Here is a 26,169-nt window from a genome sequence, read left to right as displayed (position 1 = left end):
TTTTACACATTCACATTAATTAGACTCACTTCAGTGCTAGAAAACTAAGATTCTAATTAATAACAATTTAAACTAAAAGATACCCTGGATCTACTCCCAGCAAAGGTTAATAATGAATTCATGTGCAGTTTTAAAATGTGACAGTTTTCTGTAAAAATGCTGCTTTCAATAAGCAAGTTATCTGTGGAGATAATTTCTAAAGATTGCACAACAGTGACACTAATTTTAATTGGTCTTGTCCTACTGATGAGAAAGGGTCAGGATCTTGCCAACTACTGTGTTTTTTCTGTAACGTCCATTTGTTGGTTTCCTTTTTATTTCTTTTATTTTTCAAAGCTTGGCAAGTTTAGAATTTTCAAGAATCTGGACATGAATGCATTTCTTTTTATGTCAAAAGTTTTCATTATGTATTATTACTTACTCTATATCAACAGGTTGATTTGCAGAAGGCTGCAACAAAGCAAGTCAATCGTATGCAAAATAGGTTAATACAAAAAGAAGTCCCTGGTGAGAGAAGTGTTGAGTCCTGTGCAACAAGGAGAAAAGTGCAAAAAGAGGAAAAACTAATTGGATTGCTTAATAATGAAGCAGCTCAGGTAAGGATTTTTTGTTGTTGTTTTTTTCTTTTTTTCCTTAATGTTACATTAGAATATGCCCTTTGGGAATAAAGACGTTTTATTGTCTGCTGAGGGCCAAGATTGTATGGTTTTGTTAAATGAAAAGGGAGCAGAAAATATCCTACCCAGCTGATGAAATCAAAGCCTCCAACACCAGTTATCACCGTGAGCACATTTGGGTACAGAACTGACTTCTTCCTTTAACCTAAGAATGTAATGAAGTGCACTTAAATTTTTCATGCCATCTATGATCCATTAGGGACTTTTAACGTATTCCATACTTTTCCACTGCTTCTTCCAGTCTAACCCTTATAATCAGATATAAGTAAAGTGTTTCCCTGTCAATATGGTTATATTTTAAAATGATGTGTTTTTTTACATTATTTGATCATTTGGTTGGATAGTGATACACCTTTAGCATATGACTCATTCAGGCCACAGCAAAAGTCTTTCTAATCTAATCTTTCTTGACAAGAAGGAGAAGCATACAATGTATTTCTAGCTGCACTGAAAAAATACTTTTTTCAAAATGGCCAACATTTTATATGATTTATATATATATATATATAAATCATATATATAATTCATTTATATATGTATATATATGATTTATATATATAAATTTTCCCAAATTTTCCGAAAAACCATTTTCCCAAAGTAATTTGAGATAGTTTACAGTGTGCAACAGGATAGTTAAATACCCTCACCTTCTATTTCCCACCCCCTCCTCCCAAAACTTGGTATATCAGGCAGCTGGGATGTTAACGAATAAACTGAGCACTGAATTTGGCTCTGAACTTCTTGACAGCCAAGGCAAAAATTAGAAGTATACTAGTCATTTCTCATCCAACCAGCAAGCATACAAGTTTATCCAGAGAGAGAAATGGTTTTTTAGTACTAATAAGAATCTTTTGCATTTATTTATTCTGTTACAAAATAACGGAATTTTTAATTTTTAATTGTAAAGGAATCTACATCAAATGGTCATTTCATAATTCCCATTTGTAAAATTAAAGACAAATATTACATGGTGACAAAATAGAGAGTTTTGAGTGCTCTTTTTCAATTCTTCCTATGCACCAGAATTACCTGTGTATGGGGGGTACAGAAGGACTGTAAAAATACTGATGCCCAGGTTCCAAGCAAAGAAATCCATTCATTTTTATTGGGATGGCAATATATGTGTGTGTGGATTTTATCACTCCAGAAAGTTTTTTGTTCCCTTTCTCAGGAAGTCCCCTTCCCCCAGAGATAAACACTGTTCTGATATTCTGCTTCTCATCACTAGATTAGTTTTGCCTCTTCTAGAGTTTCACATACATGTAGTCATACAGTATGTACTCTGTTTTTGTCTGGCTCCTTTCACTCAGTATGTATTTTGAGATTTATCCATACTGTTGCATGTATTAGTAATTAGGTATTTTTCTTGTTGAGTAGTACTCCATTGTATAACTATATCATAATTCACATATCCAATCTCTTATTAATAGACACCTGGGCTACCCCTGGTTCTAATCATCACAAATATAGTTGCTATACACATTCCGACACAGTTCCTTCGATGGACATGTTTTGTTTCTCCTGAGAGGTGGAATTGCTGGGTCATAGGACAGATGCATATTTTATAAAAAGCTGACAAACTGTTTCCATTTTATACTCCCACCAGTAATGTATGAGAGTTCCAGCCATTTCACATCCTTCCCAACATTTGGTGTTGTCTTTTTAATTTTAGCCATTCCAACACGAGTATATTGGTATCTCATGGTGATTCTAGTTATCATTTACCTGATGGCTAATAATTTAGAGCATATTTTCATGTGCTAACTACCCACTCATATATCTTCTTTTATGAAGTGTCTTTTCAAGTGTTTTGATCCATTTTTATTTAGCAGATTGTCTTTTTATTATTGAGTTGTAGGAATTCTTTATATATTTCACATATAAGTCTTCTGTCCAATATCTGTATTGTGGATATCTTCTCCATGGTGTACAGTCTGCCTATTCATTTACTTAATAGTGTCTTTGATGAGCAGAAGTTATTTACTTTTATTTGAAGTTCAATTAATATTTTTCTTTATCATTTTTTTTTTTTTTTTGGTATAGAAACCTAAGAAACCTTTGCCTACCTCAAGGTCACAAAGTTATTTTGTTATTTATGTATATTTTTAAAAGGCTTATAGTTTTAGCTTTTGTGTTTGGATCTATGAGCCATCTCAAATCAGTTATTGTGTATGGTGAGAGGTAGGGGTTGAGGTTCATCCTTTTCTATATAGAAAGCCAGCTGCCCCACCATCATTTGTTAAAAAGATTTTCCTCTTCCTAATTCAATTTCTTGGGAGCCCTGTCAAAAGTCAGCAGACTGTACTCCCGTAGAGTGGGTCTTTTTCTGAACTGTCTCTTCTATCATGCTATTTGTCTATCCTTACACCAGCATCACAATGCACCCATTACTGTAGCTTTATATCAAGTTCTGAAATTAGGTAGTGCAAGTCCTTCCACCATTGTCTTTTTTTCAAGAATGGCCATTTTAGGTCCTTGTCCCCTCCCTCATATTTAAGAACCATATTTAAGGTTGTTTTCACTAAAAACCACACTGGGATTTTGAGTGGGACTATACTAACTCTAAAGATCTAAAGTTTAGGGGGAACTGAAATCCCAACAACATTGAGTCCTCCAATTCATGGACCTCATACTTCTCTCCATTTATATAGATCTTCTTTAATTTTTCTCAACAATGTTTTGTATTTTTCAGTGTAGACAGCTTACACATCTTCCATTAAAATTATCTCTAATAAATATTTTAGTTTTGATCTTGATGTAAATGTCATCTAAAAAAATTTAAATACCAGTTATTTGTTGCTTGGATATAGGAATACAGTTGATTTTGTACACTGACCTTGTGTCTTTGGATCTTCTTAGGATCACTTATTCTAGTAGTTTTTTTGTACATTCTTAGGATTTTCTACATAGTCAAACATGTTGTTTATAAATAGAGCTTTGCTTCTTCCCTTACAACATGTATGCCTTTATTTATTTTATTTATTTATTTTTAATGGTTATTACTCCTGCCAGGACCCTACATTGAGTAGAAGTACTGAGAGTGGGCATCCTTGCTTTGCTCCGGATCTTAATGGGGAAAGCATTCATTCTTTCACTAATAACTATGGTGTTCGCTGTTCTTCTTAAATGCTGTTTATCAGGCAAAGGAAATTTCATGTTATTTGTAGTTTGTTGAAAAATAAACTCAAAAGTGGGTATTAAATGCTTTTTATAGATCTATTGAGATGATCATATAATTTTTCTCCTTTAATAGTATGATGAATTACATTGATTTTTGAATGTTAATTCAATCTTTTGTATCTGGGATAAACCCCACTTATGATCTGTTGTCATACTGAATTCAATTTGCTATTATTTCATTAAAGATTTTTGATGAGAGATATTGGTCTGTAATTTACTTTTCTCATAATGTCCTTGTGTGGTTTTGTCTTCAGGTCATTATTAGAGGGTCAATTTTCATAAAATGTTGCAGTAAGATTTGTCTTTTATAAATGTTTGATAGACTTTATTTAGCAAGAAAACCATCAGAGTCTAGAGTTTTGTTGTAGAAAAATTTTAAATTATGAATTTTCTCTCTATAACAAATATAGTGATCATTAGATTTTCTTCTTCTGTCAGTTTGGTAATTTGTATCTTTCAAGGAATTTGTCCATTTCATCTAACTTGTCAAATTATTATCCTTTTAGAATCTTCAAGCTCCATATTGATGTCTCCTCTTTCATTCCTGATAATGGCGACTTTTCGTTTATTTATTCTTTTTTTTTTTTTGATAGTTTAGCTACATGCCAATCATTTCTACTAATCTTTTCAAAGAACCAACCTTTGAATTTGTTGATTTATTTACTGTTGATCTGATTTCTATTTCATTAATTTCCATTTTTTATCATTTCCTTCTTTCTTATTTTGAGTTTAATTTGTTCTTTTCAGCTTCATAAAGTGAAAGCTTAAATTATTGGTTTTAAGCCTTTTTTGCTTTCCTGAAATATAGTTAACTCTAGATTTTTAGGCACTGCTTTAGCTGTATTACACAAATTTTGATGTTTTTATTACTGTTCAGTAGTATATTTTCTAATTTCCTTTGCTTATTCATTGAACCATGGATTATTCAACAGTATGTTCTTTAATCCCTAAATATTTTAAAGATTTTTCTGGGTATCTCTTTGTTACTGATTTCTTATAAATTGTCTTCAGAACATATCCTATATTACTGCAATCCTTTCAAATTCGTTAAAACTTGTTTTATGGCCCAGAAAGTCTACCTTGGTGAATGTTCCTTTTGTAAAGAATGTTTATTCTGAAGTTTGGGCTATGCTATTCAATAAATATTAATTAGGTTAAACTGTTTGCTAGTACTTTTCAAATTTTCTATATCCTTACTATTTTGCTTTATTTTTGTCCTCCTGTTTTTTGTCACCTGATGACAAAGAAGTATTAAAATGCTTCAGCTGTAATTGTGGATTCATATTGACTATTGTAAATAATGCTGCAGTGAACATAGGGCTGCATGTATCTTTTTGAATTAGTGTTTTGGATTTCTTTGGATAAATATCAAAAGTGGAATTACTGGATCATTTGGTAGTCCTGTTTTAATTTTTTGAGGAATCTCCATACTGTTTTCCAAGGCGGCAGCACCAACTTGCAGTCCCACTAATAGTGCATGAGGTTTCCTTTTTCTCCAAGTCCTGGCCAACACTTGTAGTTTATTGATTTATTGATGATAGCCATTCTGACATGTGCGAGATGATATCTCATTGTGGTTTTAATTTGCATTTCCCTGATGATTACTGATGTTGAGCATCTTTTCTTATGTTTATTGGCCATCTGTATGTCCTCTTTGGAGAAATGTCTATTTACGTCTTCTGCCCATTTTTTAATAGGATTCTGGTGGGTGGCTGTGTGAGTGTGTGTGTGTGTGTGTGTGTGTGTGTGTGTGTGTGTGTGTGTGTGTGTGTCTTGTACGAGTTCCTTATATATTTTGGACATTAACCTCTTACTGGATGTATCAGTGGTGAATATCTTCTCCCACTCAGTAGGCTATTTTTTCATATTGTTGATGGTTTCCTTTACTGTGCAAAATCTCTTTAGTTTGATGTAGTAACACTTACTTTTTCTTTTGTTTCCCTTGCCCAAGGACATATATCAAAAAAGTATTACTAAGAGCAATGCGAGTTCACAGCCTATGTTTTCTTGTAGGAGTTTTATGATTTGGGTGTTACATTAAGTCTTTAATCCATTTTGAGTTTATTCTTGTATGTGGTGTAAGCAAGTGATCCAGTTTCATTCTTTTGCATGTATGTGTCCAGTTTTCCCAACACCATTTATTGAAAAGACTGTCTTTACCTAACTGTATATTCTTGCCTCCTTTGTCAGAGATTAAAGGACCATTTAAGCAAGGGTTTATTTTTAGGCTCTATTCTGTTCCATTGATTTATGAGTCTGTTTTGGTCCCAATACCATGCTATTTTAATTACCATAACTTGGTAGTATAGTTTTGATATTAGGTAAAGTTATACTTCCAACTTTGTTATTTTTTCTCAATATTGCTATTGCTGTGGTTCCATATAAATTTTAGGATTATTTGTTCTAGTCCTGTAAAAAATACCCTTGGTATTTTGATAGAGATTGCCTTGAGTCTGTAGATTTCTTTGGATAGTATGGACATTTTAACATGTTAATTCTTCCTATCCATGAGCATGGTATGTGCTTCCATTTTATTTGTATCTTCTTCAATTAATTTCTTCAATACTTACAGTTTTTCGAGTATAGGTATTTTATCTCCTTGATTAAATTATTCCTTGGTATTTTATTCTTTTTGATGCAGTAATAAAAGGGATTCTTAATTTCTCTTTCTTATAGTTATTGTATAAAAATGAAACCAATTTCTGAATAGTCATTTTGTGTCCTATCACTTTACCGAATTCATTTATCAGTTCTAATAATTTTTTTGGTGGATTCTTGAGTGTTCTCTATATGTAGTATCTATTATGTCATCTGCAAATAATGACAGTTTTACTTCTTCCTTTCCCATTTGGATGCCTCCTTTTTTTTCTTTCTCTTGTCTGATTGCTGTGGCCAGGACTTCCAATACTGTATTGAATAAAAGTGGTGGAAGCAGACATCCTTGTCTTGTTCCTGATCTTAAAAAATAATGCTTTCAGCTTTTCACCATTGAGTATGATGTTAGCTGTGTGTTTGTCACATGTTGTCTTTATTGTATTGAGGTATATTCCCTTTATCTCCACTTTGCTAAGAATTTTTTATCATAAATGTTGGATTTTGTCAAATGCTTTTTCTGCATCTATTGATATGATCATATGATTTATTTTTCATTTTGTTTATGTGGTGTATCATGTTAATTGATTTGCAGATATTGAACCAGCCTTGTATCCTGGGAATAAATACCACTTAATCATGGTGTATGATCTTTTTAATGTATTATTGATTCGGTTTGCTAATATGTTGAGAATTTCTACATCTATGTTCATCAGGGACATTGGTGTATAATTTTCTTTTTTTGTAATGTCTTTGTCTGGTTTAGGTATCAGGGTGATGATGGCCTCATTAAATGAACTGGGCTCTTCGACTTCTTTATTTTGAGAAGGATAGGTATTAATTCTTCTTTGATTTTTTTTGGTAAAATTCATTGCTGAAGCCATCTGGTGCAGGGCTTTTGTTTATTGGGAGTTTTTTAATTACTGATTTGACTTAGTTAGTAGTTATCTGTTCAGATTTTTGCTTTTTCTTGATTCAGCCTTGGAAGATTGTATGTTTCTAGAAATTTATCCATTCCCATATTGTGCAATTTGTTATCATGTAATTGTTCTTAGTATTTCCTGATAATCTTGTATTACTGTGGCGTCAGTTGTCACTTTTCTTTCATTTCTGATTTTATTTATTTGGGCCCTCTCTCTTTTTTGCTTGATTAGTCTGGTTAAATGGTTTATCAATTTATTTTTTTATCTTTTCCAAAAAATAGCTTTTGGTTTCCTTGGTATTTTCTGCTATTTTTTAAAACTCTATTTCATTGATTTCCACTCTGATCTTTATTATTGCCTTGTGTCTACTCACTTTGCACTTTGTTCTTCTTTTTCTAGTTGTTTTAGGCATAAGGTTAGATTTTTTTATTTGAAATTTTTCTTGTTTCTTGAGAAAGACGTGTATTGGTATAAATTTCCCTCTGAGAACTGCTTTGGCTTGTGTCCCACAGATTTGGGGTTCTTGTGTTTTCATTTTCATTTGTATTAAGTTACCTTTTGATTTCTCCTTTGATCTCATTGTTAATCCATTCATTGTTTAACATGTTACTTAGACTCTGGGTTTGTGTTTTCAGTTTTCTTTTTGTAATTGATTTCTATTTTTATACCATTGTGATCAGAGCAGGTGCTTGATATGATTTCAGTTTTAAATTTACCAAGCTTGTTTTGTGACCTAACATGTGGTCTACTCTGGAAAATGTTCCAGGTGCATTTGTGAAAATGTATTTTCTGGTGTTTTGGTGAAATGTCCTAAAAATATCAATTAAGTCCATCTGGTATAAAGTATCATTTAAGGCCACTGTTTCCTTGTTGATTTTCTGTCTGAATGATCTTTCAACAGATTTTAATGGGATGTTAAAGTCCCCTACTATGACTGTATTACTGTTGATCTCTCCCTTTATGTCCTTCAATATTTGCTTTATATATTAATGTGCTCCTATGTTGGGTGCATACAAGTAGATGTTTATGAGAGTTATATCCTCTTGTTGGATTGATCCCCTTATCATTATGAAATGTCCTTCTCTGTCTTTTGGTACAGCCCTTGTTTTAAAGTCTATTTTGTCTGATGTAAGTATTTCTACCACAGTTCTTTTTTGTTTCCATTTGCATGATACATCTTTTTCCATCCTTTTACTTTCAGTCGGTATGTGTCTTTTGATCTGAAGTGGATCTCTTATGCGCAGCATATACATGGGTCTTGTTTCTTTATCCATTCAACCACCATGGTTTTTTATTGGAGCATTTAGTCCATTTACATTTAAAGCAGTTATTGACAGATATGTAGTTACTACCATTTTATTATTGTTTTCTGATTGTTTTTGTAGTTATTTTCTATTCATTTCTTTTTCTTTTGATCTCTTTTCTTACATGTTGATAATTTATATTTGGGTTGTGTTTGGATTTCTTTCTCTTATTTCTTTTATATCTCTTGTAGACTTTTGGTTTATGGTTACCATGTGCTTCCTATATATCAAGCTGTGTTTATAGCTGTCTATTTTAAGTTGACAGTTGCTTAAGTTTCAAACACATTCTAAAAAGCTATAATATTTACTCATCTTCCTGTTTGTTTGTTTGTTTGTTTTCATCATTTTTCTTTTCCTTTTATCGTGTGTTTGTGTGTATCCCTTAATTGATTATTGTAATTATACATAATCTTCCTACTTTTGACGTTTAACCTTTGTACTAGTTTTAGTTTTGGTTGATCCACTGCTTTTACTGTTTGCTTTGCCATGAGAATTTTTTTTATTTCCTATATTTTCTTATTCACATTTTTGGTCTTTCATTTTCTATTCAAAGACGTCCCTTTAACATTTCTTGTAGTACTTGTTTTGTGGTGATGAACTTTAGGTTTTTCTTGTCTAGGAAACTCTCCTTTGATTCTAAATGATAGCCTTTCTGTGTAGAGCAATCTTGGTTGTAGGTCTTCCATTCCCCTTTGTCCTGAAAAGTTTCTGTTGCGAAATCAGCTGACAGTCTTATGGGAGCTCCCTTGTACAAAACTAACTGCTTTTCTCTTGCTACTTTTAAGGTTGTCTCTGTCTCGAACCTATGGAATTGTAATTATGTGTCTTGGTGTGGGCATCATTGAGTTCATATAATTTGGGACTCTGCACTTCCTAGATTTGTAGTCTTTTTCCTTCACCAGGATAGAGAATTTTTCAGTCATTGTTTATTCAAATAGGTTGTTAGTCTTTTGCTCTCTCTGTCTTCCCCTTCTGGTACCCTTAGAATGTGAATGTTGTTAGGCTTGATGTTGTTCCAGAGGTTTAAATTAGCTTGTTTTTATTTTTTTTTATTTTTGTTGTTCTGATTGGATGTTTTCTGCTACCATGTCTGTCAGATTGCTGATTCAATTCTCTGCTTCATCTAACTGCTATTAATTCCTCCTAATGTGTTTTTCATTTCAGCTATTGTATTCTTCATTTTTGACTTTTTTTTCTCTTGTTTAGAGTCCCATTGAGTTCATCTGTTCTTCCCCTAAGTTCATTGCTTATCCTTACAACCAGTATTTCGAACTCTGCATCTGGTAAATTGTTTGTTTCCCATTAGTTCTTTTTCTGGAGTTTTGTCCTGGTTATGTTTGTTTTCATTTGGGATATGTTTGTCTTCTCATTTTGGCTGACTCCATGTGTTTATATGTATGGGTATACCTGCTGTGTCTCCCAGAGTAGTCTTATGTATTAGGTATCCTGTGAACTCTGGAGGTGCAGTCTCTGCACTCTGGTGGTGCAGTTCACCTGAGCCAGGGTGCTCCAGGAGTGTCTTTTGTGTGCCCTTCTATTGTATTTTAGCCTTGATTGCTGTTGGTACATCTTTGGGTGGGATTGACCCTCAGACTGACTGGCTGTGCAAATTGCCGTGACTTCAGTGGACAAGCTGTTGTGTGAGGGGATACCCTACGGAGTGGGAGTTGCTTTACTAGGGCACTGGTGCCAGCCAAGTCAACCCTTTGTGTCATTTGTGGTCTGAAGCCAGCCACTGGGTTTGTTGGTTGTGGAGGCTTTGGGGAGAGGCTCATTGCAGGCCAAGGTCAGCCAGTTTGTGCCCAGCTTGGGCCCACCTAGTGAGAGCTACAGAATGATCTGTGGTTGGTTGCTGCTTGTGCTGGGCCTGGAGGTATTTGGGAGAGACTATGCTATAAACTGAGGCTGGATGCCACCAGTGCCAGGCTTAGAAACTCTGGTGGGCACTACAGTGTAACTGTGGTCAGCCTCTTCTTACACAGCCTCCACAGTGTAACTGTGGTCAAACCAGCCTCCTCTGCCAGGTTTGTGGCCACTTATTTGAAGCTATGTTCCAGGCCAACACTGGCTGCAGCATATGCCAGGCTTGGGGCCCCCTGATGAGTGTCACAATGCAAGTTGAAACAAGTTGCCTCTTTTGCCAGATTTAGGGCTGCGTAGCAGGAGGTACAGGGCAAGCCAAAGCCAACTGATGCTTGTTTGGGGTTTGTGTATCTTTTGAGATTTTAGGAAAGTCTGCAGAGTCAGGCCAGAAAAAGCCACTGTAAGCATCTCGGGCCAAGCTTGTGAATTGGGTGGGGTGGGGTTTTAGGGAATCATGAAGGCAGTATGAACAGTGTTAGCCAGGTGAATGGAAAGCTCAGATTTGGTGCCTGCCTGCTCTGGGTCGGCTGAGTGGGGGGAGGGCACAACAAAAGAGCAATGTGGCTTGCCAGTGTTTTTGTACCCGGAGAGAGCTGTGCTGACCCCTGCCCCTCTGCCCTCGTCCTGAAGTCAGTCAGTTTAGTTCCTCCTCGTATGTCCCCGGCACTTGTTAAGCTGCCACCCTCTACCCCCTCTCCCACACAGCAACTCAAAGTGAGTGTGTCTGTGAGTTTCCACATCTGTGTGCAATCCCCTCAAAGGGAATGCCTGGGACTCCAGCAACTCTCCATCTCAATCGGATGCAATCCCTGCTGGTTTTCACAGCCCGATGTTATGGGGACTCCTCCTCCCGACACTGGAGCCCTGGGCTGGGGAGCCTGGTGTAGGGCTGGACACCTCACTCCTCAGAGTGTATGGACCTCCACAAATGAGATATCCCTCTTGATTCTTAATTGCCACACTGTGGATGTGGGACCTGCCCATTCTGTGTTTCTACCCCTCCTCCCAGTGTTCACATGGCTTCTTCTTTATATCCATAAGTATAGGACTTCTGTTCAGCCAGTCTTCATATGGTTCTCAATAATGACTGTTTTATAATTTAGCTTTAATTTTGATGTGGTCATGGGAGGACATGAACACAGTGCTTACTTACTCCACCATCATGACTGGAAGTCAAAACCACTGTTACATCTTCGTGAACTGTTCTGTTTATATTTATGAAACATCTTTCTTGTATCTGTCAACACTCTCATCTTGAATTCTACTTGGTCTGGTTTTATATTAACATTCTAGTGTTCCTATGATTAGTATTTACATGGTGTGTCCTTTCCTATCCTTTTATTTTTAATGTTTTTGTTTTGTGTGTCTTTTTTTATATGTGTGCTTTTGTAAATAGCAGTTGTCTTGCTTTTTTGTACAACCTATCAAACTCTGCCTTTTAATCTGTCCATTTCCATTTAGTGTAATTATTTACACTGTCCATTTTTTTAATCTGTCCATTTCCATTTAGTGTATTTAGTGTAATTATTGGTATAGGTCGGCTTAATCAAAAGTCTTGCTATTTACTTTGTTTTTGTCCCATTTATTTTCACTTTTTACTTCCCTCATTCTTTTGGACTAATTGAGAATTTATCACTCTTCACTTGACTTTTAAACTATACATCTTTGGGTTTTTTGTTTGTTTGTTTGTTTAGTTGGTTTGGTTTCTTTTTCAGTTTTTTTAGTCATTACACTGTGGATTCAGCAAATTATGGCCTATGGGACAAATTCAGCCAGCTACCTATTTTTGTGAATAGTTTTATTATTTAGTACCTAACTATATTCATTCTCTTATTGTCTATAGCTACTTTTATGCTATAGTGGCAGAGCTGAGTAGTTGCAACAGAGCCTGTATGGCTGGAAAATCTTAAAATATTTACCATCTGTCCTTTTAAAGAAAAAGTTTGTAAGCCCTTGGTCTAGAACAACTCTAATAGAAATATAATGTGAGCCATATATGTAATTTTAAATCTTTTAGTAGCAACATTTAAAAAAGTTAAAAGAACAAGTAAAATTTGTTTTAATATACTCTGAACGAATATCTAAAATATTGTAATATTTTATTATAAAAATTATTTTAAAAATTTAGATACTTAACATTTTATATATTAAAATTGTCAAAATATCATGTTTTATATTAATAGCACATCTCAATTTGGACTAGCCATATTTCAAGCATTCAAGTCAAATGTGGCCAGTAGCTACTGTATTAGCACAGCTCTAGAAATTACAAGTACCTTTAACTTATCATCAGTCTACCTGGAGTAAAAATTTCACTTCACATATAAGACCCTTATAAAAATACGTGTATATTTCCATTTATCCTGCCATCTTTTGTTCTGTTGTCGTATGCTTTGCTTTTACAATAATATGTAATTCCACAATGCATTATTATTGTGCTTTAAAAAGTCAGTTTTCTTTCAAAGAAATTAAGAAAGGAAGGGGGAATAAAGTTTGAAATATCCCCATATTTACTATTACTGGAATTCTTCAGACCTTTGATAGAACCAAGTTTACATTTGGCATCATTTTCCTTCAGCCTAAAGAAATTCCTTTAATTGTGTAGATTTCCTAGAGACTAATTCTCTCAACTCTTGTCTGTCTGAAAGTATCTGTATTTCACCTTTTCTTTCTGTGGTGTGGGGAAAACTAGAATTATGTTTTATTTCTGAATTCATTAATTGTAGACTCAGAAATTGCAAAAATAGAAAACTCCCATGTATGTTTCCCCCAATTAAATCATCGTATATAACCATACTATGATTTTCAAAACCAGGAATTAACATTGGTATACTACTATAAAATACAGACCTTATTTGTTCACCGATTTTTACATGCGTGTGTGTGTGTTCCTATGAAATTTTAGTACATGTATCATGTAAAGACCACAGTCATCCTACAGAACTGTTCTAATGACCACAAAGAAACTCCCTTATGTTGCTTACATTTTGAGTTATTTTTAATAATTTGTAGTTTTCTAAGAATTGGTGCATTTCATCTAAGCTGCCATAGTTTTATGTGTAGAATTGCTCATAGTATTTATTCCCTTATTTAAATCCTGTAAATGTCTGTGGGATCTGTAGTAGTATTTCTTTCTTTATTGGTTGTTTTCTTTTTTGGTCTGGTTTATCAATTTTATTGGTCTTTTTGCAGAATCAGCTTTTGTGTGTTTGATTTTTGCCTATTTTTCTGTTGTCAATTTCATTGATTTCTGCTCTTGGATTTTTCTTTTTCAAATTTCTTGAGGTAGAAACTTAAGCATCAGTTATTGAATTGTGACTTTTCTTCTTTGTCAATATAAGTATTTAGTATTATAGATTTCCCTTCTAGCACTGTGTTAGCTATGCCCCACATATTGTGAAATACTTTCATTCAGTTCAATATATTTTTATGTTTCTCATCATGGGTCTCTTTGACCGATTCAGAAAAGTGTTTTTAAAATATTCAAGTGCTTGAAGAGTTCCTCTATTATTTCTTTCCTTCTGTTTGATTTTGGTTTATTTTCCTTTTTCTAGTTTAGGTAGAAGGTTAGGCTATTAACTTGAACTCTTAATTTTTTTCTAATATAAACGTTTAATGCTATAAATGTCTTGCTAAGTGCCATTTTAACTGCATCCCATGAATCCCTATATGTATTGTGGTTTTATTTTGCTTAGTTCAACACATTTTGTACTTTGCCTTGAGACTTCTTTTGTGATGCCCTGGTTATTAAAAGTGTTGTTTAATTTTCAAGTATTTGAATTTTTTTTTCTTTCTGTTATTGATTTCCAATTTATATTGTCTGAGAACATATTTTGTGTAATTTTATATTAAATTTGTTGAAGTTTATTTTATGACTCAGGATATTGGTCTGTCTCGGTGAATGTTCCATTGCAATTGAAAAGAACATGTATTTCTCCTATTTATGGGTGGAGTACTCTATAATTTTCAGTTACATCCCATTGGTTTTTGGTATCATTAAGTTCTTTTATAGCCTTGATGATTTTCTCTAGTAGTTCTATTAATTACTACGAGTGTGGTTTTCTAGTTAGGAGGATGTGGGGTGCTGCCTCTTTGTTGTCATTTGCTTAATGCAGGGCAGTGATGGTCAATAGAGCTTCTCCCCTCAGTGTTTGAGGATTGCTGTCTCTTTGCTCATATTTGCTTAATGCAGGGTACATGTGGTCTGTAGGACTCTACTGCACAGTCTCCGGTGGGTACAGGAGAGGCACTGCTTCTGCCTGTGTTAGTGCAGGGAAGGACAGTCTACACAGCTCTCCCCTACAGTCTGCATAGTACCTGGTGGGAGGGGGGTGGTGCCACCTCAGTACTGCAGGCTGGGAATCGTTGACATGGCCCTCTCTCATAATTTCCATAACACCCAGTGGGAAAAGATACTGCCTTGTTAGTGTGGGGATGGCCAGTAGGGCTCCACTCTGGTCTTCTCAGTGCTTAGTTGGGAGGGTAGGTGTGCTCCCTGGTTAGTACAGAGTGGTGATACTTCACATGGCTCCATCCCAGCTTCCACAGAACCTGGTGGAAAGTGGGAGAGCTGCAGCTTCTTTCATGGTTTTCATGTAGAGTAGATATAGTCAAAAGGGTTCTGTCCTATAGACCTGCCATCCCTCTAGTCCATTGCTTAGAGAAAGCAGGCTTTTTTAGGCCTTTTTCTTTTCTCTTTTTTTCTTTTTTTGGTCTGTGCATATTGTTTCAGATTGTAGGCTGCTTTATGGCCCAGGCTGCGATACATACAGTATTTCTCCAAAAATAAGACCAGTCTTATGTTAATTTTTGCTCCAAAAGACGCATTAGGGCGTGTTTTCAGGGGATGTTTTATTTTTTCATGTACAACAATCTACATTTATTCAAATACAGTCATGTCATCTTCTTCTGGAACATCGTCATAATGTACTAAATGCGTCTGTCTGGCTGACAATCTTAACTGGGGCTTATTTTCAGGGAAACACGTTAGGATGAACCAAAAAGGGGGCTTGGTGGTGAGAGACTAACAACTAGGTCATTCCTCATGTCCTGAATCCCCATCCAGTCTGCCTTCTACAACTTTCAGAGTGAATTATTGTTTTTTTGTGTGAAGTCTTATTGTGAGGAATAGAGTAGAATGCTCTTACTCTGTCTTACCTGTTAATAAATGTCCCTAACCTTCATTTTGAAGGCCTCATTGGGTATGGAATTTTTTTGTTATGAACTTTATAAAGATGTTTTCCTGCCTTCTTGGGTATGTTTTTTTCTGATAAGAATTAGGAATTATTATTATCATTGATACTGTACATAATGTATCTTTCCTCTGGCTACTTTTAAGATTTGCTTTTTTTTATCTTTTTTATCTTTTTTTATCTTTTTTATCTTTAGTTTTCTAGGCATGGTTGTGTTGTGTGTATTCTGCTTTTAGTTCATTGAGGTTCTTTTATCTGTTGATATATGTCATCACATTAGGAAAATTTCAGCTATAATTTTGTTTCTTGTCTTAATCCCTCTTACTTCTCTTTCTGAGATCCAAATACATACAAGTTAGAATGCTTTACCTTTTCTAATATAACTGAGGCTGTGTTCATTTTTCAAATTAGTGTTTTATCTTTCACATACTGCGTTTCGATATTCTACTGCTGGGCCTCACATTGGTTGTCAAATTAGCTGTTAAACCTAGCCAGTGCATTTTTCATTTCACATATCGTATTTTTCAGTTCTAGAAGTGCATTGTGTTTTCCATTTCTCTGCTGAGAGTCCCTCATCTGTTCACTAATTATGTTTAACTTTTCCATTAAGTCCTTGACCATATTTATGTAGATGTTTTGTTCTTGTTTGATAATTCTACCATCTGGGTTGTAGCTGAGTTTTTTTTTTTTTTTTCTCTTAGTCATGGGTCACATTTTCCTGATTATGTTAGTAAAGTTTTATTGTATGTTGAACACTGTGGATGTTAAGTTCTTGTGATTCCAGCATTTATTGCCTTCCTTTAAAGAAAGGCCTGGCAGACAGTTAATTTATTAGTGGTTCGACTTTCTCATGTCCTGACTTGTTTAAACTTTTATTGGTGGTCTAAAATAAGTATCATCTTAAATTGTAGCATTTTGGGGATCTGGGTTGTTTTCCTTTCCTCAAGATTCACAGCCTTGCTTTTTTATTTTTTTTTCCTATGTCTGATAAATTGCAACATATATTTTGCCCAACTTTATTGTTGTATTTATTTGATGGGGTTTCACAGCAGGTGGGGAGGTCTGGTGCCCATTACTATGGCTAGAACTAAATGGGTATTCATATTTTTTCATAGCTTCCTAATTGATTCTAACGTGCATTCAAGACTAATCATGGCTCACAATGCAAGATTTCTTAACAGCATCACTACTGGCATATTGGGCAGAGTTATTTGTTGTAAGGGCCTGTCCTGTACATTGTAGGACGCCATCCCTGGCCTTATCCAATAGATGCCAATGGTGTGTCCTCTTAGTTGTGTCAACCAAAAATGTCTCCAGAAATTGGTAAATGTCCGTGAGGCAAATTTTCCCCAGGTTGAGAACCAGCTCTAGCAGAACAGATTATTATATACCTTATGCCAATGCTACTCAAAGTGTGCTGTGACAACCAAGTGTACTGGCATCACCTGAAGCTTCTTAGAAACAGAAATCTAAGGTCTCATGTCAGACCTTCTGAATGAAGGTCTGGCATCTTAACAACATCTCAAAATGATTTGTGTGCTTTCTAACATTTGAAAAAGAATGCCATAGGCCAGCAAACTATTTTTTAAAGGGCCAAATAGTAAATATTTTAGGCTTAAAGTCCAGTCATTGTCAGAACAATTCAACTCTGCCGTCATAGTGTAGGAGCAGCCACAGATGATCATAAACAAATGGATATAGCTGTGGTCCAAAAAAACTTTATCCAAAAAAACTTTATTCAAAAAATAGGTAGCTAGCCAATGAGCCACACACTTTTTTTTTTTCAATTACAGTTGACATTCAATATTATTTTTATTAGTTTCAGGTGTATAGCATAGTCATTGGACATTTATATAATTTATGAAGTAATCCCCCCAAATCCACAAGTATGTATGTAGGCACTATATATACCTGTTACAATATTATTGACTATATTCTCTATGTTGTACTTTACATCCCCGTGACTATTTTGTAACTATCAATTTGTAATCCTTAATCCCTTCTTCTTTTTCACCCTGCCCCAACCCCTCTCTCATCTGGCAACCATCAGTTTGTTCTCTGTATCTATGGGTCTCTTTCTGTTTTGTTTGTTCATTTATTTTGTTCCTTAGATTCCGCATATAAGTGAAATCATATGGTTATTTGTTTTTCTCTGTCTGTCTTATTTCACTTAGCATAATACCCTCTAGATCAGGGGTGTACAAACTTTTTTCATCGTTTTTCACCAAGGGCTATATTCGGTAAAATACACAAACAGCCGGGCCACTCACTCGAGGTGAAGTACGAATTGCCTCACCTGGTTTATTTAAGTAAACTAAATATATTTTTGGAATTTGCTGCAGGCCAATAAAAAATGGATCGCAGGCCGCAGTTGGCCCATAGGCCGCAGTTTGGACACCGCTACTCTAGATTCATCCATGTTGCCCCAAATGGTAAAATTTCATTCTCTTTTATTGCCAAGGAATATTCCATTGTATATACATACCACATCTTTATCCACTGGTCTGTTAATTGTCACTTAGGTTGCCCCATATCCTGGTTATTGTAAGTAATGTTGAAATGAACATAGGGATGCTTCCACCTTTTCCAATTAGTGTTTTGTATTTCTTAGGATAAATACCCAGAAGTGGAATTGCTGGGTCATAAGATGGTCTTTTAATTTTAACTTTTTTTTTTTTTTTTAAGATTTTTATTGGGGAAGGGGAACAGGACTTTATTGGGGAGCAGTGTGTACTTCCAGGACTTTTTTCCAAGTCAAGTTGTCCTTTCAGTCTTAGTTGTGGAGGGTGCCGTTCAGCTCCAGGTCCAGTTGCCTTTGTGAGTTGAAGGGGGCTCAGCCCACTATCCCTTGTGAGAATTGAACTGGCAACCTTGTGGTTGAGACGACGCGCTCCCACCAACTGAGCCATCTGGGAGGGTGCCGTGTTCAATCTTAGTTGTAGGGGGTGGCGGAGCCCACCATCCTTTGCGGGACTCACGAGGATTTGAACCGGCAACCTTGTGGTTGAGAGCCCACTGGCCCATGTGGGAATCGAACTGGCAGCCTTTGGGGTCAGGAGCATGGAGCTCTAACCACCTAAGCCACCAGGCCGGCTCTAATTTTAACTTTTTGAGGAATCCCCATACTGTTTTCCATAGTGGCTGCACCAATTTGCTATCCCACCAACAGTGCACAAGGGTTTCCTTTTTTCCACATCCTAATACTTGTTTATTGATTTACTGAAGATCGCCATTCTGACAGCTGTGAGTTGATACCTCGTTTTAGTTTGCATTTCTTTGATGATTGGTGACAGTGAACATCTTTTCATGTCGCCACATGTATGTCCTCTCTGGAGGAATATCTATTCAGGTCCTCTGCCCATTTTTTAACTGGATGGTTTGGTTTTTTGGTGTTGAGTTGAATAAGTTATTTATAAATTTTGCATATTGACAAATTATCAGATGTAGTGTCATTGGCAAATATCTTCTCCCATTTAGTTTTTTTGTTTTATTTATGGTTTCCTTTCCTGTGCAAAAACTTTTTAGTTTGATGTAGTCCCATTTATTTTTCCCTTTGTTTCCTTTGCCCAAGGAGGTATGTCAGTAAAAATATTACTAAGAGCAATGCCAGATAATTTACTGCCTGTTTTCTTCTAGGAGTTTTATGGTTTGGGGTCTTACATTTAAGACTTTAATCCATTTTTTGCTTATTCTTGTAATGGTCTAAGAAGATGGTCTAGTTTCTTTTCTTTTTCTTTCTTTTTTTTTTTTTTTGCATGTAACTGCCCAGTTTTCCCAAAACCATTTATTGAATAGACTGTCTTTACATTGGGTATTCTTGCATTCTTCATCATAATTGACCATAGGCGTGGGTTTATTTCTGAGCTATCTATTCTGTTCTATTGATCTATAATCTGTTTTGATTCCAGTACCATGCTATTTTAATTACTGTAGCCTTGTAGCATACTTTAACATGAGTTATGAGTGATACTTCCAACTTTGTTCTTTTTTCTCAAGATTGCTTTGGCTATCCATGGTCTTTTGTGGTTCCATATAGATTTTAGGATTATTTGTTCTACTTCTATGAAAAAATGCCATTAGTACTGTATTTTGATAAGGATTACACTGAATATATAGATTGCTTTGGGTAATATGCACATTTTAATGGATGTTAATTCTTCCTATTCATGAGTATGGTATGGTATATGCTTCCATTTATTTGTATCTTCAGTTTCTTTCTTCAATGTCTTATAATTTTCCAAGTACAGTTCTTTTACCTCCTTGGTTAAATGTATTCCCTAGGTTTTTGTTTGTTTGTTTGCTGCAACTGTAAATGGGATTGTTCTGAGTTTGTTATTGGTATATAAAAATGCAACCAATTTCTGAATATTAAAATTCATTTATCAGTTCTAACAGTTTTTTGATGGAATCTTGAAGCTTTTCTATATGTAGCATCATTCATCTGCAAATAATGAGTTTTACATCTGTAACACACTTTTCTAAACCATGCCATAGACTATCCCACTCAGACCTCTCAGTAAAGTGAAAACAACTGTTGGTTAAATTCTTAGACTAGATATATAGGTTACACAGATATTTCTGTCTTGAAATTTCAATAGCTTGACTTTTTTACATAGGTGGGGATATCATCCACTTCCACATGTAAGTTATATATAAATGCTGTTTGTTAGCTTTCCAGTGATGTTCAGATTTCTTTCTCTTTGTAGAAGAAGAGTGTTTCATGGGCCCAAGGAAACAACTATTCACTTGTTTTGCCTTTAGCAAATTGAGCTGATAAACTCTAGAAAAGTGCATTAGTATGACTCTGTTAGCTCTAAAAAGTTCTCTCTCAGTAACTTATTTTTAATAGAAAAGCTAAAAACCTTCAAGACATCTCTTTTGTTTTATATACCTCATGTAGAAGTCATTTCTCAGCTAACGTCCTGCATCCTGACAGTGATTTTTATGGGAAAGGGGTGCTATTTGAAGAGTGCTACTGTGAATAATGCTGTGATGAACATGGGCATACAAATATGTCTTCAAGATGCTTTCAGTTCTTCTGAATATATGCCCAAAAGTGGGATTGCTGGATCATATCGTAATTCTATTTTTAATGTTTTGAGGAATCTCTGTAGTGTTTTCCATAATGACTGCAGCATTTTACATTCCTACCAGCAGTATACGAAGGTTCCAATTTCTCTATCTTCACCAAACTTGTTATTTTCTGTTCTTTTGATAATGGCCCTCCTAAAGGGTATACGATAACATCTCACTGTTGTTTTGATTTTACATTTCTCTTACTATTAGTGATGCTGAGCATCTTTTCAAAAACTTTTTGGTCATTTGTATATCTTTGGAGAATTGTCTATTCAAGTCCTTGGCTCATTTTTTTAATTGCTCATTGAGTTGGAAGTGTTATTTATATATTCTGGATACAAGTCCTTTACTAGATATATGACTTGCAAAATGTTCTCCCAGTCTGTGGCTTGCATTTTAACTTTTAAGGAATGTACGTTAAATTACAAAAGTTTTAAATTTTGATGAATTATAACTTATCAATTTTTTAATTTGGGGTTCTTGATTTTGGTGGTATATCTATGAACTCTGCCTAACCCTAGGTCACAAGGATTTTCTCCTTCCTATATTTATTCTAAAAGTTTTATATTCCAGCTCTTGTATTTAAGTCTACAATTCATTTTTGGTCGATTATTTATATATAATATGGGGTAGTGGTCCAAATTCATCTCTAACAGAGATTCTGAGACAGCTGGATATCCTTGCAAAGAGATGATCTGTCCCCACTGAATTGCCTTGATACGTGTGTTGGAAACCTATGTGAATTTCTGGACTTTTAATTGTGTTCCATTGATCTGTATGCCTGTCCTTATGCCAGTACCATACTGTCTTGATTACTCTGGTTTTATAGTCAGTTTTGAAATTGAGAAGTGTGTTTCAAACATTGTTCTTTTTCAAGGTTGTTTTAGCTATTTTGGGTCTTTTGCATTTCCAAAACCTGCTGGGATTTTGATTGGGACTGTATTGAATCTGTAGATCAGTTTGGGGGAAAATTGGTATTTTGCTACTTAAACAGTAATTGTCCCATACAATCATAGCTCCTGGTCAGAGTTGCTAAGATCTGAATTCATATTTATTAGGTCCTGACTGTGAGACAGGATCATTCCAGAAACTAAACTCTTAACAGCAGCTGATTCTTACTAGAGAAGCATGTTGCTTCTTGTCTTATGGGATGCCACAAATTCCTGATTTCTCAGAGTTTATTCATGATGGCTGGATAGCCTGATCCTGCTTGCAATACCATGTTCCATGTCCCTACCAAAGTACAAGGGTAATGTTTATCTTTGGCCACATCACTTGGCAAATTTTCTTGTGTGGTTCTAGGCATTCTGGTTTAACACTGGTAGAACTTGAATTTGTACAGACTGCCTGTTTCCTTTTTTGGCTAGGAGATAAGTGTGAGCTTCTTTTCCTAGATCAACTTTCTGGACAAATAAGAATTTTTTTAACCAGCTGTCTTCTTGTGGTGTTATTGGAAGATGTCAACCTCCACAGCACAGGGAGAAGGCTGGCTACCAGCCTATGCCACCCAGTGGGCGTGTAGCCATCTTGTCCCCCAAGTATCACTGTATTAATGACCAAAAAGCTTTCTAATTATGATTGAATCTGTTTTTCTGTCTTGCCAAGAAAATTCAGTTTTCATATTCTGTCTTATTTTCGGATTATAAATTGAGGTGGCTCACTTATTGGGTTAAAAGAACTAATCAAGTTAACCAGATTTGACTATCTGATGCTGGTTAACTATTAGGTTTGTGCAAGAGTAATTGCGGCTTAAAAGGATAAAAAAAATTGCAAAAACCAAGGTTAAAAAATTGCAATTACTTTGCACCAACCTAATATAAACTTCTAAAATCCAGGACCGAAAAATAAAAACATGAAAACTTTATTTAGCATTCTTACAGAGTACACAAAGTAAATATTTGGATAACAAATCTAATACACTATGTATGTATTTTCCCATAGAAAAGCACAAGGAGAAGACAAAAATATTGTGAGTCTCAAGAGTTTTTGAATGAAGTAAAAAGTTCTCCACAAATATACAGCTATATACAGTTCCCAAAATCATTTTATGAACCCCATCAAGATTTTACCAGTCCAGACACATTCAACAAGTCAAGATGTCCATCTTGGTATACAAGCACTTCTACGACTGCTATGGAAGTCACAGACTTAGAAAGTTCTACAGGACTGTGGCGTGCAATTTCCCAGTTTACTCTTAGTGAAGAGACAAAGGCAGATGTGTATTATTATGGCTTCACCATTCTTTTTCTTTTGGTGATAGTATGTCTTGCTTTATATTTTCTCTGAAGGTATCAAACAAAATCCTTTAAGTTTCCAGTTCTCAGTGTAACATTCTTATTTCAGGGCTTCCTCCCAGACATTTTCAAGGTAATTGGCTTATTAAAAGAGAATACATTTTAAACAAAGTTAAGTTTGTGAACATTCTAAAAAAAAAGTTTCAGATCACCTAGCAAATCTGAAAAAGAAGTTGTTCTAAATGGTTAAATTTTTTTTTATCAGAAGCAGTTTGAAAATTAAAATGTTATTGAAAATTAAAATGTTATTGATACCAACAGTTATCTTATAGAAACTTTTCTTCTGTTCTTTAATACATAAAATAATAGATCTCAAAATTTTTAGATAAGCTGATATACTATGTAGATATATAACTTCTAAAACACGATTAAAAAGCTAAGGACATTTTATGAATGTGATTAATAATTTGCTTACCTTACTACAATATGGACATTCACCGAACATGACGTTAAAACTCTGTCTACTAGTCAGTAGTCCTCTCAACCACTAAGGATTTTAAAAAGAAGAAAGGGAGCAGCGTTAACATGATTACAGATACTCCAAAAATCATTTTCTTTTTGAGTACATTATATTTGTATTCTAGAAGATTTACCTTCTTAATTTCCTTGACTACAGATATGCTGAATAACAAGGGGAAACCAGCATGGACTTCACATTAGGGGCCCTTGTAAGAATTTGATGAAAATCATTCACCTTTTCTACCCCCAAAACAATGCATACATGTCTACAGGGTTCAGACCTACCTGAATCCATCCATCACAAATGAAGAACTTTTGCTGTAAAAGATACCATAGGCTCTTGAAATTTTAGTTCTCAATCACCAGTACTGGGTTCATTTTCAACCATTAATTATAAGTGCCTTGTGACTGACGGAGGCAGTTCATTTTTAAAAATTAAATATTATGACCAAAGAAAGCACATGTTCACTTAAGAGTATTTCTATAATTAAGGCCTGTTATTTTACGATTCTATAAGGTGACTGCCTGACAGACATATCTCCCTCAGACCTCCCTTGTTAAAGTGCAGATAGCACCAACGACTATGTCTAATCACAAAAATCAGGTGGTGATATTAAGGAAGTCTTTGAAAATGGAAAGAACTTGACGACTCTAAGGTGTTTTGTATATAGAAACACAGTTTATCATGTCAACTATGCCCTAAGATGAATGCTACAGAGAGCAAACTGACCTCAGGCAGGAGTGAAAGCAGATTTCACAAATAGTAAATAAAATGTCATTGACTAAGAGCGCTGTGAGATATTCAGACCACAAAATGTGTTCTTCTCAAGACCAAAAGTGGGATTATTACATTTATTCTAAAGTCAAGCCTGAAAAGTAATACACTCCACAGTGCTAGTTCCCTTTCACTTTATTGCCACCACTACTCCCACCTAGATGAGTCTACAGTTTGCATGTGGTTACATGAGGTATTTACTGAAAGATTCCAGTGTATGTGTCAATAAGGAGTCCATGAGTGTATGGTCATGGATACATTTCCCCCTTCTTGGTTACTTTGGGACATTTCTTCACTCCTGTGAAACGGTGATAAAGAAATGAAGCATGCGGACATCTGGAATGAACTGGTAATATAGAAGCTACTGGCAAAAGATCATACTGAAACAGATTTTAGACTAAATATTTCACATACACATACTTTCTATGCCGTGTTAGCTGGAAAAAGTCCGGCTGCTGTTACTTTTATTTTACGCGTACCTCATATAAGCATATTTGATGGAAAGGCTGTCCACACTGGGGATTATCACACACTTGATCAGGAATGGCACCATCAAGCTGGTAGGCATAACAAATTCCACAATCCATAGAAAAATCCTTCAAAAGAGACATTTATAAGAATGTGTGTTTAAAACATACAAGATGGGATAAGAAAGAATGAATCATGTAGTAGTGACAATATTAAATTTTTAAAATACAGATACTGGATTGCTATACAGAAAATACATTACTATTTAACACTTAAAAGCTATTTATATGAGAGTGCTTCCTCTTTCATCCAATAAATTATACACTCAGATATGCAAAAAAAATTCTATTTTTGGCTCACAAGATATTTAGGCTAAAGTAAATGTTCCCATAGTGTACATCAGTTAATGCCATTGTAGTATGTACAGATAGGAACCGATATTAGCTAGTGATTATTAAGTAAACTTCAGAATTCTGTAACTAAAGGGGAGAAAACAAACATCCCCACCATTTTAATAGTCTATACCTTAGCAGCTTTGTCAAAAATCAATCCTAAGTTTATTAATTTTCCATTGTCATGATATCTATTCAGTTTCTCAAAATCACACTGCCATCCTTCACGAACACTTACATCTAGCTAATTAGAACTTTATTTCAATCATCCATATGCAGATACTATATAAAATCCAAGTCTCATTAGCTACTTTGGACCTTTACCCTAGTTTTAATAATAAAGATCTGTCATTAATCACTTTACGGCTATGAAGACCATGAAAAAAATACACTTATAACCACCAATCAAAGGTTAACAAGTTCTTTGATGCAACTGTTGCTTGCAGTTCAGACGTCTGTTATAATATTCTTCCAATTTCCTCACTTTCAGCCTCATTTTTCTCTGTACTTAAAAGAACATTTAACTTGCAATGCTGTTTAGAATATCAAGTACTGAAAAAACTTACAGATTTTTCCAGGATAGCACGAGCTGGAAAATCAATTTCTAAAACATCTTTCAAATTTTGTAACAGACTATTTTCTGGATCCCTGAAAGCATGAAAAAAAAATTTGTTATTAAATTTGGTAAATCATAGAAAAGTAACAATTCTATTGCAAAGTTACCTACCACAAATGTATGTTTCTGCTCAGCTTAATTCCCAGGGGTTTCACCACTTCAGAAATTTAAAAAAAAAAAAAAAAGTTAATAATTTAGTGTTTGCTGTTCTCATTTTGTAAAACCAGATTTGGAACAGAATTTTAGTTTTTTCAATTGACATATAACACTTAGTTTTAGGTGTACACCATAACGATATTGAGAAATAATAACTGCAAGTTTAGTTAGCATCCTAACTTGCAGGATGTTAGCTTTTTTT

The 26,169-nt window shown here is 34.8% G+C and overlaps 2 protein-coding genes across 4 annotated transcripts in view; one reads left to right on the top strand and one right to left on the bottom strand.

Moving 5' to 3' along the window:
- VRK2 (VRK serine/threonine kinase 2) overlaps positions 1-26,169 on the top strand; it is a 202,089-nt gene that overhangs the window by 73,471 nt on the left and 102,449 nt on the right. Inside the window, exons 12-13 of one of the 3 annotated variants that reach the window (XM_081068804.1) lie at positions 435-596; positions 22,749-25,972. In XM_081068804.1, coding sequence (XP_080924930.1) covers positions 435-596; positions 22,749-23,093 — 507 coding nt within the window. In that variant the 3' untranslated portion in view covers positions 23,094-25,972. Of the gene's footprint in view, positions 1-434; positions 597-22,748; positions 25,973-26,169 lie in introns of those variants that run through there. The other 2 variants (XM_081068805.1, XM_081068806.1) reach the window with 2 other exon arrangements.
- FANCL (FA complementation group L) overlaps positions 22,653-26,169 on the bottom strand; it is a 56,500-nt gene continuing 52,983 nt past the window's right edge. The window contains exons 10-14 of the mRNA XM_081068807.1: positions 25,923-25,968; positions 25,762-25,843; positions 24,815-24,931; positions 23,517-23,588; positions 22,653-23,182 (exon numbers count right to left, since the gene is read on the bottom strand). Coding sequence (XP_080924933.1) covers positions 23,147-23,182; positions 23,517-23,588; positions 24,815-24,931; positions 25,762-25,843; positions 25,923-25,968 — 353 coding nt within the window. The 3' untranslated portion in view covers positions 22,653-23,146. The remainder of the gene's footprint in view (positions 23,183-23,516; positions 23,589-24,814; positions 24,932-25,761; positions 25,844-25,922; positions 25,969-26,169) is intronic.

Source organism: Rhinolophus hipposideros (genome assembly GCF_964194185.1).
Source record: "Rhinolophus hipposideros genome assembly, chromosome: 12".
NCBI classification, from domain to species: domain Eukaryota; kingdom Metazoa; phylum Chordata; class Mammalia; order Chiroptera; family Rhinolophidae; genus Rhinolophus; species Rhinolophus hipposideros.
Note: the sequence above shows the minus strand (reverse complement) of the source record. Positions and strands in the feature narration are given on the sequence as shown.